The following is a 16210-nucleotide window of genomic DNA, read 5'->3' on the forward strand; positions in this document are numbered from 1 at the left end:
TTTATTAAAATCTCTATATATTCTAACTTTGAAATATATGTTAATATTGATTGATTTAATAATGAATTTTAAAATAGATGAGTTTTGATATGAAAAGGCGCACTTCGTAGGAAAAAGTGCTTTGTGCACGGACCCGACATTCATCAAAACACGACCTCGTACAAGGAATGAGATGATTTGATCACTATGTATGTCTGTCAAGTTTCAAACCCATTTCGGCTTCATCGAGCGATATAAAAAGATTTCGGTGAGTAACAACTAGGTAAGTGGATAAGATAATAGGTGAAGCTTGGAGATTTCGATTGATGTGATGGTTGATGATCTTCCATCAGAACCAATCAAACGGAAGAATTTCGATACATGAAAGGAATATGTTATTAGTATTACTATTATTATTATCATTATTATTGTGGTTGATCATGAGACAAACCTAAGCATTTTCAATAGACCAATGTAAGTAGTAGGTACAAGTAAGGGTAAAAATTGAAGTCGATCATTAGTTCCAGACTGAGTACATGACAACTGACGTACAGAAGAGGATTCAGAAGAAAGACTTTTCCGAGAATCTGGATACCGCGAATGCCCTCAAAAAATATGTCAATGGGAAAATCATGGACGAATGATGGATGAATGATGGATGTGGATGACATGATTGGTTATCAGGACGTGGGGGAGTATCAAACGCAGAATGTCTTGCTTCTATTTGCTTGGCCCTTGAGATGCTTTGTATGATGGAGACGACTGGAGTAGATTAATGGAGCAGAATAGCACCGAGGAGAGTTTTGGGTGTTTACATAGTACCTGCAATATTTCTTATTAAGTTAGGTGTATGGTGTAACTTCTTGAATCCTAATGTAACTTCCTGGTGTGACTTGCTATGTTGTCAATCTCTCTTTCGGACAAATTGTCATGTACGAGGCATACGATGTTCCGAGCGAGAGGATTCCACTTCCATCTGTTCTGCCTGTGCAATGTTAGAAAGAACCATTGTGAATCTATCTACAGACTGCCGCAGCAAGCCTCCCACGAGTCCCATACCTCCATATCCCTCCACGTCAGGATCATAGCGATGATATGATGATGATGATGATGATGATCATAATAATCATCAGAAGAAACAATAAGATATCGATCCACCATAGCATCTTGAACACGCCCCTCACTCGCTCTCATCGCTCATGCCCTCCATCCGCACTCACGACTGTCAATATTCATCCCACCACAGTTGAGCACAATCCAAAACAACCACACGCAATGCCACACGCAATGCCACACCCAATGTCACACATCCACATATATCCACAACAAACTTCATCTTTTCCTAATCTAGTCAAGGAGGGAAAGATGATCAAGTCGTTATCATTATATTGATCCTTATCCTATCCCTCATCCTGGTATACCAAGAAAAATCATCCATCCACCCATCCATCCACTCATACCTCCACCCATACCTCCACTCATCCACTCATCCACTCATCCACTCATCCACTCACATACTTCCAAAAAATAAAGGAAAGGTTCCATACATCCATCTCATACATCGGTATATCCCCCGTCCCCCATCATATCTTGTTTGGTATCAATGGTATGACCTCGAAACAACCTAACCTGTTTAATCTGTTGGATTTGTCTCGTCATCAGAGTCATCCCAACCCACACTTCATCCGTTCTTCTGCCGTGTCATCCACCTCCCGAACTCAATTCATATGAGCCCCATCTTACCATGTCGCGCTGTCCATACAATACATAGTTCGCCTTTCTTATTTCTACAATCTTAACTTCATTATTTTCGCCTTACTTTTATGCTTCCCTATCTTCCTACGCAACCATAGTGTCATATCCCATATTCCAACGGCGAACTATCATTACCTTCACCGTTCGTAACATCGTTACGTGCATCCTTCATCCATACGTATGTCATGGATTCTAATGTTCATCATTCAACTCCTCTTCACTGCACCCGCTACTGTACGAAATATGCTGGTGATCATGCTCTTTTACTAACTACGTGAGGCTGCAGACAACGTTGCAAGCGACGACACAGTCTCCACTATCATACACCAGCGATTCGAAAAAAAGTCCTTGGAGACTATCTAACAAACTCTAATAGACACTTGCTATGTCGTCCCAGTTGAGACTCAATACTTCGGTAGATCAGGATCAACTTCAATTCCTTCTGGCACAGCAAGAACAAATTCAAGCGCAAATCGCATCCCTCACATCCGGCTCGGCGTCGACATCATCGTTTCCCCATCACAGATCCCCGATATACAAACAACAAACACAGCGGAGACACAATGTTCCCCGAAGCATGTCAAGCAGTGGAGCTCCCATGGCCCGACACCCATCTTCTGTAGGAGTCCCCTGTGGTTTCCCTCCTGAGCTGGCTCTAACGATACTTAGGACCGGATGGAAGCAGCCGGAATATCGCGGACAATATCTCAACAATCTGAGCCCGTCATGATGCGAGCAAACTCAATGAACAGTGCATCTACACGCTCCGGAAGATTACCATTTACCCAGAACGGCGCGATGCCCCCTCCGCTCCATAATGATCTCCGCCGAGGAAATCCCGCCCTCGAAGCTTGGGTTAATCAAGATCAGCCCTACAGCTCTTACACTTTCTCGCATCAAACCTCGGCCTCCCCCCTTCAGCGCTCTATGTCTCAACGGAAACCGGAATTAGAACAAGTTCTGGAGGTTCCCCAGGGCTTTGAGAACCCCGGCGACTTCCTCTTCCGTACCGGATTTACTGGTGTCTCACCTACCCCAGTTTTCTCGATTACGCCTTCTCCGATATCGATGCACTCTTCAACGCCTATGCAACTTCAACAATCTCGACAGTCGTTCAACATTCCTAGTACGCCCACAACTACGACTCTTACTGATGCGACTACATACACAAGTAACATGAGTCGACAAAATAGTCTCTTTAATGAGCCTCTGGTGGAAAGTATTGAAATGATGAAGTTCAATTCGAACACTTCTTTTTCTACAGGTATCAATGATGATTCTGTTTATCCCGTTGCTCCTCAGTATAGTTCTTCTCATCATAGTCGTCGGTCTTCCGACGAGGAACAGACTCAACTACTTGTTGGGGCTGGTGGTGTTGGCAATGATTCTCAGTTTTCTCTTTCTTTTCCTAGTACGGAAGCCTTTGCTCAGTCTCAAATTTCTGCACCTTTTGCTCAACAGATGGAAAAGTCACAATCGATTGAAAGTGTTTCATCGAGTATGTCATCATCATCTCGTAATAAGCAGCGGCTACAAGTTAGTAACATTGCCGCTGCGCGACCACTCATGCCTAAGGGTGGTTGTGAAGAGAATTCGATATTACGAGTCAACTCATCACAATCAATGACTCGACTCGATTCGAAAGATGTGGCAAATGATAAGGTTGCTATCGAAAAGCGTGCTTATCAACGACCAAAACACGAACGTGTATTTTGCAAGTTATGTGATGAACATCCTGATGGGTTTCGTGGCGAGCATGAGCTTCGAAGACATTGCGATCGACAACATAAGAGAATGGTGAAGAAGTGGGTTTGCATTGAACCACTGAGCAGTCAAGGACGTGAAAAGCCTGTGTTGCCACTCTCAAAATGCAAGGCGTGCGCGACACAGAAGAAGAAGTATGGAGCATACTATAATGCAGCTGCACACCTTAGAAGAGCGCATTTCAAACCCAAATCTAAGGGTAGAAACAAGAATAGTAAGGTTGAGGAGTCTCAAAAGCGTGGTGGAAAAGCTGGAGGAGATTGGCCTCCAATGTCGGAGTTGAAAAATTGGTTCAAAGAGGTGGAAGAGCCAGCAGCAGATCACACGCAACAAGATGATGAGAACGATGATGAAGACATGAACGAGAGTATGCTTAACGATCTATCGCCAAATCATGACGCACCAACTGATTTCGATAATGCCATCAACCAAGTTCCGATTCACCAAGTATACCCTTCCATCAATACACAAAACTTTGCCAACAACATCAACTTCGACAATTCGATGCAACAGGACATTGATCTACCAATGAACTTTGCAGGTCAAACAAACTTTGACTTTTCTTCTTTTCCTATGAATGACCCCTCAGTGGCATTCTTTGATCCTGTTTCTTCTCTTCCTCAAGTTTTTGATGATCAATCACTTGTTGGTGTCAATACTGTAAATTTTTCCTATGATCCTTCTTTGTCTTTCAATTAGGTATCATTCCTACTCTGTTCATACTGGTATGGTTCGAGTAAGGTGTGATGACAATTTTTCCTTTTTCTTTCTTACCTGCCTTCAGTCAAACTTTCGATAATTCATCAATTTGGTGAGTTGAATTGATGAATTGTCGCGTGGCGTCAGATTTCTAGATAGGCAGGCGTATTTCCATTTTCTTTCTTCTTTCTGTATCTTTTTTCCATCTCTTGTCCCTTTCTTCGTTGAGAAGTTATGGCTTTTATGAGTAATGAATTTGATATATCTGGTGGTGGTATCTTTCTGTTTTCCTTTTTCTTTTTGTTTCTTTTACATCTCCTTGCCTGGGCTCAGGTTATTGGATTGGGTTTGGGCTTCTTAGGGGTTTTGGTGTTTGGGAAATCGATAACGAGAGTTGTCGTGGTTGGGATTGGATGGGATAGGATAGGACAGAATAGGATTGATGAATGGATGGATGGTTGATTGATTGATTGGATTATACCTACAGTAATAATCTTGATTATATACAAGTTTATTTTATCTTTTTTGATTGCTCGTTGTATGGTATGAGTGTAGACTTTGGATTCATGATGATAGGGTGGAGAGATGAAGGGAGTGGAGTGGGCTGGTAAAGTAGTGATTGGGGTTGGGGTTGGAGGGTATTCATACATGGGGTGGTGATGTGGAGACGATGAAGATGAAAGATGAAGATAGAGATGTGAATGGGATACACGGCAAATTTGTAGATACTTGATGATAATACAATTTGATTCTTTCATACATACAGGGGATTTGTGTTGTTTGATTGTTCTTGGGGTAGCTATTTCTTCGTTGGTAGAATTGACAATGTTTGGTGCGAGGGATTTGATTTGGGAGAGAGGACTGAGATAAGGAAGGGGAAGGGGAAGGCGAAGGTGAGTGGGAAGGGGGAGGGGATGAAGAAGGAGATGTTAAAGTTATCTATCTGGGTATCTTGTCGAGTTGCAATACCAAAGTCATCACAATACTGTGGAATTTCAGAATCACATGTGTGTATGAGATCAAGATTGAGATCAAGATTAAACTTTGCACGATGATGATGATGATTGGATGAGTGGAATATTTTTGTTGTTTTATTTATTTTGTTTTATTTGTATTTTTGTAAAGTCAACGAATCTTCAGTCTGGAAAGCGAAGAAGAAGCAAAGAAAAGGAAAGGAAATATGAATCTAGCTAGCTATTCCGGTCATCGATCAACTAGTACTGAATCATCCATCGCAAATGAATCTTGAAGAGAAAACCATTAATCCATCTGGGCATCCATTCATCCATTGTGTATCAAAAACGAAAAACAGGAAACTCGTTGGCTGAAGGTGTGAGAAGGTATCTGTCATTGTGCATCGTGTGTCTATCACCGAGGTTTGAAATCGTGGCTGTATTGCGTCTTGACGAGAGATGGGATTGTCGTGCTTGTGATTGTGATGGACGATGAAAGACATTGCGAAGCTCGAGGAGCGGTGCGGAGTTGAAGAGTGGAGATTATCGAGAGTGAAGATCTGGAAGTGCGTACATAAATACAGAAGAGACAGACAATGATGAAGAGATTTTATGGAAAGTCGAAGATGGAGGTGGTGGATTTCGTTTTTTGTGGTGTGGTGTGCTCTATGACGTTTTGTGAGTTGAGTCAAGGTGGGTGTCTTATGTATTGAGTCCTCTGCTTGTTGGAACTCGGCGGGTTGATTGATTCGCAGCTGTGAGTTCGAGGAGTAGAGAAGGAGGAAAGGAACAACCATGGTTCGAGTTTCATCAGATTGGTGTGAGGCTACAAGAACAAGGAGGAGAGAAGAGAGAGACACCATGCCTTTGTCATGGTTCGAGTTTCGGCCGCAGGACACCTTGTCCGACTTCTCCAACTGGTGCGGTGCAAGACAACGATGGTGACTCTTGGATTGCGAGAGAAGTCCAGGCTCGAGCGATGACAATGCTTTCTGGCGCAGCAGGATGTGTCGTAGTTCCTGGATGGTTGGCTAGACCAATCCAAAGGCAACTAATCGAACACCACGAAAAAGAAAACTCCACCACCACCAACTCCCTAATTCCTGGAGAACTGAGACACGACCCCCCATCTCCCTCATATACCTTATTAAAGAAAAAACAGCCCGCTCCCAGGGTCTCCAACCAAATCCTTCAAATATATCATAATACAACGCCAGCCCAGTCCCAGGGTCCCCCAACCAATATCCTCCACACATACCATTGTTACAAAAACCCTGCCATGCATAACACCATTTCCCCCGCTATCTACCAAAGAAATCAAATACAATAGAATCCTGCTTCGCATTACTCGAATCCACGGAGAACCGCGCCGGACCCTGCTCGTTCCTCCACCAAGCGAGTGATACGTACCGTTCGTACAGTCCTACTAGGTACACGTATCTACATCCTGATGGCATACTAAAGCGAGGGGAAACGGCAACGATTCTCCTCACCAGTGCCCGTAAGGCCACCACAGTCTAACGGTGGGCTGGATCCTCATCGGTGTGAGTCATGTAATAGACATCCCACGCGTCTTCATGGTTCCAACCCCACTTGGTGTCAAACTTTGGCTCTCTAAAGGGAGCCACCCCGTTTCGGATACGCCAATCTCGAATCACGCAATACTCTTCCCGAGTAAGGCGGACCGGCTTCTTCTTGCCATCCTCGACGTTTCTGTAGGTGCGCAGTGGCTTGTAATCGGCCCCGCGTGCCATGATGACTTCGCCCTCGGTACAACAGGGACGAATGAGAAGGAACTCCTTTCTGTGCTGGTATGCTGGGGTACCGCCGGGGCAGCGAGCGATGCTGTCGTCGAGTCTCATCTTGGCCTCCTTGTGGGGGCGAGGTTTCTTGACTGCAGCAGCCTCCTTGTGGGGGCGAGGTTTCTTGACTGCAACAGCCTCCTTGCGGGGGCGAGGTTTCTTGACTGCAACAGCCTCCTTGCGGGGGGAAGATTTCTTGACTCCAGCAGCCTCCTTGCGAGGGCGAGATTTCTCTGCAGCAGCGCTGCGAAGAGCGGGTGCCATTGTGAATGATGACTGTGAAGTAAATTGAATCAGCGAGGTTGATTGAAAGAAAAACGAGAGTAACGTAAGTCATGGCGTAATGCGTCTAATGGCGTAATGCGTCTAATTGTGGGGGACCACCCCATCAAAAAAGCAACAATTCAACAATGGTCCGTCGAAAAAAGTTTAAAAGTGCAGGAAATGGAATCTCGACTTTCTGAAGCAATATTAGGAGTTCAAAATGGAAAGTATAAGTCTTCATATGAAGCTGCAAAAGAACTGGGGCTTTCTAAAGATACTGTGACGCGACGCGTCAAAGGGGGTTCATCGCGTTCTGAAGCACATCAATCGCAACAGAAACTTTCTGCTGTACAAGAGAATGTACTTCTTAAGTGGATAAAGCAATTGACAATTAGCGGCTATTCACCAGGCCATCAGTTGTTAAAAGAATTGGCTGAGGAGTTACGTTCAAAACGGACTTATAATTTGGATTGCCCCTCATTTGACTCCCTTGAACTCCCACCACAACACCTTCTTGGTCATGAATGGGTTCCACGATTTATCAAACGACATCCTCATCTTACAGTTGTTATTGGCCATCGAATTGAATCTGTAAGAATGGATGGTGCAATCAGGGAAACATGTAGTATTTGGTTTGACACATATCAAAAAGCGATTCAGGATTATGGAATTGAAAAGAAAGACGAATATAATATGGATAAATCTGAACATTCAATTAGGACAATAGAATCAACTCGAATTATTATCGATTCTACACTTCATACAAAACATCAAGCACATCCAGACCATCAAGAGTGGATTTTAATGATAGAGTGTATTTGTGCGGATGGATCCATTCTTCCACCACTCAGGATTTTTAAAGATAAAAATGTCCTTCAAAATTGAATTCCGAAGGAAGTTCTTAATAGCTGGTTCTTTTCAGCAAATACAAAGGGCTGGACAAGCAATCTTCATGGATTAGAATGGCTAAAACGCGTTTTCGAATCTGCAACTTGTGCAAAAGCAGGTGGCAAATATCGGCTTCTCATCTGCAATGGCTACGATTCTCATATTAGTGGAAGCTTTATAGCTCACTGCCTTCAAAATCGAATTGTACTTCTTATACTTCCTCCTCATACCTTGCATTTGCTTCAGCCACTTGATGTTGCGGTTTTCAGTCCATTGAAAAAAACGGCTCATTGCAGCACTTTCTGATTTGAATCAAGCTCAACTTGTACGAATACAAAAGATTGAATAAATAGAGGCATATATTAAAGCTCGAGCCGACATATGCCATCATCAAAATATCGAATCGGTATAACGGGGAGCTGGATTACATCCATTTAATCCACAAAGAGTGTTCTGTATATTGGGTCGAGAGTTTACCCCCGAAGTCGAAATATCCAAAGAACCAACCCAATTTGATATTTTTAACCAAGTCTTCGTCAATAGCTCATCCCCAAATGTAGCAATCTTACAAACAGCAAATAACCTTTTAAATTCAACAATTGAAAATGATACGACTCTTTCAACCCCGGTTCGTCAATACATTCGAAAATTGACGATTGGGAGTGAGCAACTTCGAGCTCAAAGTATTGTTCACCAACACGATGCGAATAATTTACGAGCTATTATGAAGAAACGTACGATACGTAAGAAAGGAAAGAGACTAGTTTTGAAGGGTCATTTTCATATTTCTACGCAAGAATTATGTGATGCAGTAGTGGAAGTCGAAAAAGCTACTAAGGTACAGACAATGAAAAAAGGAAAAGGGAAAGGGAAAGTAATTGAATATGAAACTGAAACTGAAGAGGATATTGGAGAAGAAGTTGAAGATGAATCTGAAAGTGATACTGGAGATTGTATTATAGTTGATTGTTGAGTAATTGAGATTTTAATAGAGTGGTTCCCCGCAATTAGACGCATTACGCCATTAGACGCATTACGCCATGACTTACGTTAGAGAAGAGGATTGCAAGACGAAAGCAACACATGAACCCATGGTGTTCATTCAAGCTTATGATTCAAGAAGTGTTGAACAGGTGCAATGGCACCAAAACTTGAACCTATTGGATTTCGCTAGAACGAGGTAGATGTGAGATGTGAAGTGGAAGAAAAGAGTCCTTCGGAGCTCTTCAATGTGGAGTTTGACCTCGCACACTGAGCAAACTACCTAAGCAAGACCGACTGAAAAGTTCCAGTTTTCAAAATTCTCATGAAGAACCAGCGGTGGAAAGAGGAGTGGAGAGGAAAGAGTTTATCTGGAGCAACTGAAAGCTAAACTTCAACCAGAGGTTTTATCGATACTGCTACAGGCATAATAGATCAAAATAAACCAATAGTTCATCTTTCTTTCGAAACGCAGGAGATAGGATGGGAAGTGATGGAGGAGAGTGTTTTGCTGCAGCTTGAACCACAGGCTCAACTGGCAAGTTGACTGATACTGCCATAGGCAGAACAGATCAAAGTGGGCCAGTTGTTAATCCTCTCTCAAAACGCAGAAAACAAGATGGAAATTCAAGAAGAGAGTGCCTTTGGTGCTCTTCGATGTGCAGTTTCAAGTGACACAACGAAATATAGCATAACAAGCAAAGCAGAGAGCGCGCTTTCAAATTTCTTGCTGCTATAGTGCAATATGAATATTGAGTTGCATAGAACAGGTAGAGAGCGCGCAATATTCGAGCTGTGCCAGTACAATGTGGGGGGTTTGATAAAAGACTTGAAGAGGAGAGTTTGAAGACTTACAGATTGTGAGAAGATGACGGTGAGGGGAAGACTGTGAGAAGACGCTTGTGAGAAGACGATGATGAGAAGACGATTGCGAGAAAACGATGGCGAGAAGACGGCAGCGAGAAGTGAGCAAGGAGCTTGTAGTGCAAACAAGTTCTGTAACGTCGCTATACACTTGCAGTCAGTTAAAATCCCTCAAGAAAGGTGCTGACAGAAATTGTACTTACATTCGTAGTGATCTTGGTTCGTTGGAAAGAAAAAGAAAAAGAAAAGGAAAAAGAAGAAGAAAAACTCGAAGCGGTCGAGAAAAATAATAGGAAAGTGTGCTGAGCAAGTTTTTCCTCGGCTAATAGTAAATTTCTATTGGTTTTCCAGAGGAGACTTGATGATTGAAGCTCCTCGGATCATTCCGAGCCGGTATCCACATCAGTTCAGGTTGAGGACAACAAGGTTCTGAGGCTCTCAATCATTTTAGGAAGGCTGGGGGTTTCTTTGTTATTACTATGGGGATATGAATATCTTCAATGGTCGACGTTCTTTGGTTTGAACTTGTTGTTTGGTAGGTAGATAGGAATAGAATCAAGTTTATACAGAGGCTATTTTCTTGTTTGGGAGAGGAAGCCTCTAGATATCTATATTGGACAGATAAAGATCACGCAACAACTACCACATATTCTTTTTCTCTTGTTATATTAATAACGAAGTTTGACCAAGAACAGTACCCCCCTCACCACTCATGAAATTTGAAGTCATTTCCGAGGATGAAAATGAGTGAATATGAAAACATTTCCCTGCCATCTTGTGTGGCTTTTCCAAGAATGACTGACTTTCTATTATTTCCCACGCACGCAGATATTTCTTTATAACTAATACATCTGAGATCTCAATAGACAGGTATGTGTTTCATGTTCTTGGATCTCTATAACTTTAGTAGGTGGATTGTGTATTGCTAAGATAATTTTGAGTGTTTTTGAATTCCATACTGTCATCAACATAATCTATCTATGAGCTTAGGGTCAAATAGGTACTTGTAGAAACTCTTTGAAAGAAAAACATGGAAGCATGTCACAACGAAATTGAACTAATCACAAGTCTCGGTTCAACCTAAAGTGAATAATCCCCCAAATTTTGTATGATAACAACATCATAGCAACAAGAAAATCAAGTTGAAGCGAAATTTTCTTTAAAAACAAGTCATATTGCTTTTACAGGGGTGATTACAAAAACTTGCAACGAAAACTCTTTTAAAACTTGGTTCGGTCAAATAAACAGTGAATATCTTCCTCGTGTTTGGGCCATCTTTGGGAGGGCATTTTGTGAACTGTAGCCACTACTTTTTGTCTGATCTTAAACACGTGCAGACTCAAGGCCTTTAGTCCTCACTTCTATATTTGACAGAACAATTAAGCACTGTCTTATCTATTACACTTGTTGTGAGCCATAGAAGTATAAAGGAGACGATTGGAATAACCTCAAGAGTCAGTGAACTTCTGCGAAAAATTTATTATCAGGTAGTTCAGGAGTTTCATAGCAATATATCTCCGAGTCTAATTCTGTATTGTGGTGTTCTGTTCTTTTGGCATCCTCTGTCGGCTAATTACCATCCAAGCTTCTTGGCTATCGAAAGAATGCCTTCTCACTTGCTAACTTCAATCTCAAGATGGAAAGAAGTATTAGAATACAAACTCGAAGGCACTTCTGTCAAGGGATTATTGTTAGTGCATGGTCAGGTCTCATCTAAGAAGATGTACCTAGTGCCTTATAGATTTAATGGAGATGAGAGTCTTTGGGATGTAGTTGTAGTTGAGTGACAATCTAACAAGTATAACTGCTCTGATACCCATACATTCAACAGAACTGAAGCCTCAGGTCAGTATCAAGTATCTATACTCGTGCAGCGATTGAAAATCTCTCTACATCGCTATCACCCCAGTTGAAGCTTGATCGATGAACATTCGGGCGAATAAACCCCTGCACATCAGTCGGCGGCAGGTCATTGTTGCTTCGGAAATCGATTCAATATCTGTCGCACGTCGGTATGTATCGAAGTGGCAAGCCACCCGCCTCAGAGCCGGATGCTAAATCTATCATTTTGGAACATATGATTTTGGCTGTGTTCCATTACCCTCCCCTGCCGCTCTTATGCAGTACCAGTTGGAAAAAATGATCCAAAACGCAATATTAGTAGTTTCGAACCAAACATCCGTAGTGAATGACAGCCTTCGAAGATTCTGTCATATTCTCGAGCCGAAGCATCCAAAGCTGTCTATATTTCTTTCTGGAGAAGATTTGAGGTAATAGGAATGGCACGGTCACACCTGCGCATGCTGTGGGTTCTATCGCTTGGTGACTGGAGAGTTACTCAAGGCGCAAGAACGGCAAGTGTATAATACTGTATTATATCTTTCTTTCAAGTCGAACAATGCGGTCTCATTCGGATGCATCTATCCATCTTCAGATATCAAACCGAAATACGGAAAGCCCCTGGCTTTTGGACAGGCCTCGACCTTTATATTCCAACCAAATATTATCATCGTGTAAGTATGTCAGGACTCAGTAGCGAGAATACTAATATTGAACCTCACTCATAATGTGATAGTCGAATCGATCAAACTCGCGGTTGTCTCACGATAAGCAGGAAAGTATTTGAGCATATAAAGTTGTGTGAGCTCGGCCCGGCCCGAAACCTGATCGGCATAGGCACCGGCGCCGCAAGTTTTCCAATCATCTAGACGTCGAATCGGCACATAAATTCTGGCATTTAGTCATCGCATCGGCACGAAGATTTTGGTGTGGTTTAATTGGAGTTAGCCTGTAACTGAACAGCCAAGACTTGTGCGACAATATTCTGATTATAACCGGCAACATCTGATTTCCGATCCTCCACTCAAAGTTGTTGACCATGTTGGCCGCCATGCCTTCTTCCCAATGTAAGATAGATGCTGATACTCTTGCATTCCTACAGCACTGAAGAAGCCGATTTAGCTCATAACTGCAGTGCTCGTGTCTGCCGAATGTAAAGTAGATGTTGGAAACTTCCGTTCACTTGAAATTTGACTCTTTTAACCCAAATAAATAATGAGTATGGCAGCTTTTCACGAGAGAATCTGGGGAATCTTAGCTGTATACATGAGGACTTTCGATAACAAGCATTTTGACTGGTGATATTGGTATCTGCAAATAAGAATTCGTAATAGCCTGCCAAATTCCCTCCCTCACTGGAGTAATAAATGTGAAGATCTCGTTGTGCCAATCCTCGTGGCAAATGAATTTCAGGACCAAAGTGGCGAGAATAAAATCTACTGTTGTGATTAAATAATATAAAACTTTGATGTTCCCTTCTTCTCCTTCCCCTTAGGAAAGACGAATTTATTTGACATTGAATTTATGTTTCGCATGGACAGGGACAATCTACTCCTATTCTAGAAGTACGTACCAAGTAAGATCTTACCTAGGTAGGTAGTACCCACTAGATACGCATGTTGAATGCTGAGTCATTCGACTTCTAACTGTAACCTTCCACTCGACCTAGATTTCCATGAATTCTAGATTAGCACATACACAATCTCATTCAATAGGACCATTCAAGGAAATACTACTTTCTAAACATATTTGCTGATGATTGACTGCAGGTAATGCTTATAGGAACTCGTCTTCCATTTCGATTGATTACTCGCCCGTTATCCATTTCTCTATGATGCATCTTGTCCTGGAAATAGATATACTCGGCAGGCTCTTCGAGCGTAGCAACAGCTGAATCACATACTTGGGCCATATATGACATGTGAGTTGTAACATCTCTGGTAGAAACTTTTCTTGTGTTGTGGAGGAGGAATTTCACAACTGCAAATGAATTGCAAAAATAGTGTCACTTGTATGCCACTGTATGCCACTGTATCATGTCAGGCTTCAGGAGTGCGTGTAATCTGATCCTCGTACAGATATTAATATTAAGCCTCCTTCTACCGTGAATAAGTGGCTTCAGGATTGAATTGGGATTCAACCATGCAGGGGATAGGAGTTTGATTTGATCTGGGATTTCATCCATAATACTAATAATATTGAGCTATTTCCACGGAGAAAGATCAGTCGCGCTGTCTTCGCTACACCAAAATACGTCAGTGACACAGTATTCAGCAGCAAATAATGCATTCACCCATACCGATATCACATCACATCATTATCATTTACAATCAAGATTGGATGATTTCGATACAGTCAGTCAATGAGAATAAAAACTCGGCGATCATGTTCTTACCAGAAAATCAATCATGGATTTGATATTTGTCCGAACGAACACGAATAATGGTCCTCGCTTGTCATCTCCTATGACTTGACAGCTAAAGGAGAATATCCGGAGACAACATGAGTTCTTTACAAGTTTGATAAATGCACTGGTTCTCAGAATATTTAGGAAGTTTAGCAGAGCTACCAGGCTCTCCTTCCTTGGAAACACCACGCTCCACATACAAGACAGGTTTCATACCTGAACGGTCAAATCGGTCTACCACTGCTTATAACCAAACTTTTATTGCTATTAAATACTCCCAATGCCGTTCAGTCGAACAATCACCTCTTATAACTGTACTAGGTCCAATTACCCCTAATATTTGTATCGAACTCAACACCTAGATATTCCATATATTAAAAACGAACATGGGAATGGCATTTCAGTTCTTATTAAGCTTTGAGGAAGACGTTGAAGTTACCCTGAAGTAGAAAGGGTTATAGCCCATATAAAAATGGGATAATGAGGTACATTGAGTAAGTTAACACCATGTATCACGTACATACTACTAGTAAAAATATCGCATGTGTAATATTCAAGATCTCAACTCTTATGATCGGGTTGTTGTAGGAATAGCATGGACCTGGGCGTGGGCTGTTAAACAAGCCATGTGGAGATCGAATGTGATCAAAGTGAGAAGAAATGCCCATCTATTTATTCAGGCAGCTCTACGCGAGTCAACATGTATTGCCAGATACTTCCAAGATGGTGCCTGAAAACCACTTTGACTTAATCATCCAGGCACTTGTCTCACAATTAATGTAATTCTGCATTAAGCATTCTCTATAATGATATGTGTATTCATCTTCATAACAGTAAGCACAATCTAGTTAGCAAAGACCTTCAAAACAATGGTTGGGAGCCGTTGTGTCGACAAGTTCCAGAACAGTTGGGATTCCCACAATAGGGTCCGGTTCTCCAAGTTTCTATGACATACTAGTGTAATAAAGCGGGGAAATATACCGTATGCATGCAGGGACAGGACAAGGTCTTCAATAGCCTGAACCGTAATATCTAGACTCGGGATCACTGGATGATCGGATCTGAGAAACTCCCATGATCTTGTGAATCCGGAGCCATGCTTCAAAGTTACGCCTAACTGCATACCTAATTCCAAAAGCAAGGATCGAGTAGCTGTACAGCCTATAGAAACTCTAAATCGATCTTATATGAATCATAACTTGTGTATCGTTGGGTTCAGTTTACACTGCATGTTGAGACCACGGGGTTAGAAGAGACTGCATACTACCATTGTCCCTCCGATGGACCTTACTTGAAGAGCTCTTTAGAACACTAGATTTCTCTAGAAAACTGTGAGCCATGCTGAGCTATATATCTAGCTAAGCAAATGGTAATCCAGAACTCTCTTTAGACTTCCATTAGCTTCCAATTTCAAATCATGTAAGATTTATTCATCCAACATTAATAGTACTAGCTAGATGAGGAGACACAAAAACTACCATTTAGGGAACCTTTCTGCAGCAAAAAGACCCTGGACAACCAAAGGTTGACAGTACAAAGGGTCCAGTCACACTACTCCAAAGAACCCAACATTACTCGACATGATTCCCCAAGACATGGGGCTCGCCGACTCACCACTCGCCACACTGCACCGCACTGCTACTCGATGCACGGAAATTACCGGATCGCTGGAGAACTATCCCAGAACGTACTGGTGGCTCGGATAATCGCGTCGTGCATGTGTAACCTTGATCGCGTGGGAGGAAATTAAAGGGGGGCTTAGCTTATGACTACTGCTCAACAGGAGATCGTATGTATAATATATTACGCAGAAGCGAGGAAATTCGAGGTATTGATGGTATTTTATGTTCGTTTCGTTTCTTTTTTGCGGCGCATTATGTTTTATTCGAATCGAATCGAGGTTTAAGTTATTGTAAGTGGCGGCTATACTTGGAAATGAGATTCTGATTGGTTGTTACCTCATTATGTAGTTGCATGCTCTTAGATACTTTGAGTCTGACTATTCAGGCTGTGTA

General features: G+C 42.1%; 3 protein-coding genes across 3 annotated transcripts; 1 reads left to right on the plus strand and 2 right to left on the minus strand.

Annotated features, from left to right (window-relative positions):
• Nucleotides 1-760: 760 nt before the first annotated feature.
• On the plus strand, nt 761-4941 carry EAF01_002652 (uncharacterized protein). The gene is made up of 3 exons (XM_038910905.1): nt 761-1912; nt 2021-2353; nt 2404-4941. Exons 2-3 carry the CDS (start codon nt 2120-2122, stop codon nt 4195-4197), a joined length of 2028 nt encoding a protein of 675 aa, XP_038773827.1. The 5' UTR covers nt 761-1912; nt 2021-2119; the 3' UTR covers nt 4198-4941.
• Nucleotides 4942-6667: 1726 nt separating this feature from the next.
• On the minus strand, nt 6668-7216 carry EAF01_002653 (uncharacterized protein; the record flags this gene model as incomplete). The annotated part of the gene is made up of 1 exon (XM_038910906.1): nt 6668-7216. The coding sequence occupies one exon, from the start codon at nt 7214-7216 to the stop codon at nt 6668-6670; it is 549 nt and encodes a 182-aa protein (XP_038773828.1).
• A 6304-nt stretch (nt 7217-13520) lies between these two features.
• On the minus strand, nt 13521-13709 carry EAF01_002654 (uncharacterized protein; the record flags this gene model as incomplete). Its single annotated transcript, XM_038910907.1, has 1 exon — nt 13521-13709. One exon carries the CDS (start codon nt 13707-13709, stop codon nt 13521-13523), a length of 189 nt encoding a protein of 62 aa, XP_038773829.1.
• Nucleotides 13710-16210: the final 2501 nt, after the last annotated feature.

This window comes from Botrytis porri (assembly GCF_014898465.1).
Source record: "Botrytis porri strain MUCL 3234 chromosome Unknown BPOR_003, whole genome shotgun sequence".
NCBI classification, from domain to species: Eukaryota; Fungi; Ascomycota; class Leotiomycetes; order Helotiales; family Sclerotiniaceae; genus Botrytis; species Botrytis porri.

Coding starts and splice junctions, on each gene's coding strand:
- EAF01_002652 (XM_038910905.1), top strand. CDS start 2,120: ATGTCGTCCCAGTTGAGACTCAATACTTCGGTAGATCAGGATCAACTT. Junction 2,354..2,403: donor TGGCCCGACACCCATCTTCT/GTAGGAGTCCCC, acceptor AACGATACTTAG/GACCGGATGGAAGCAGCCGG.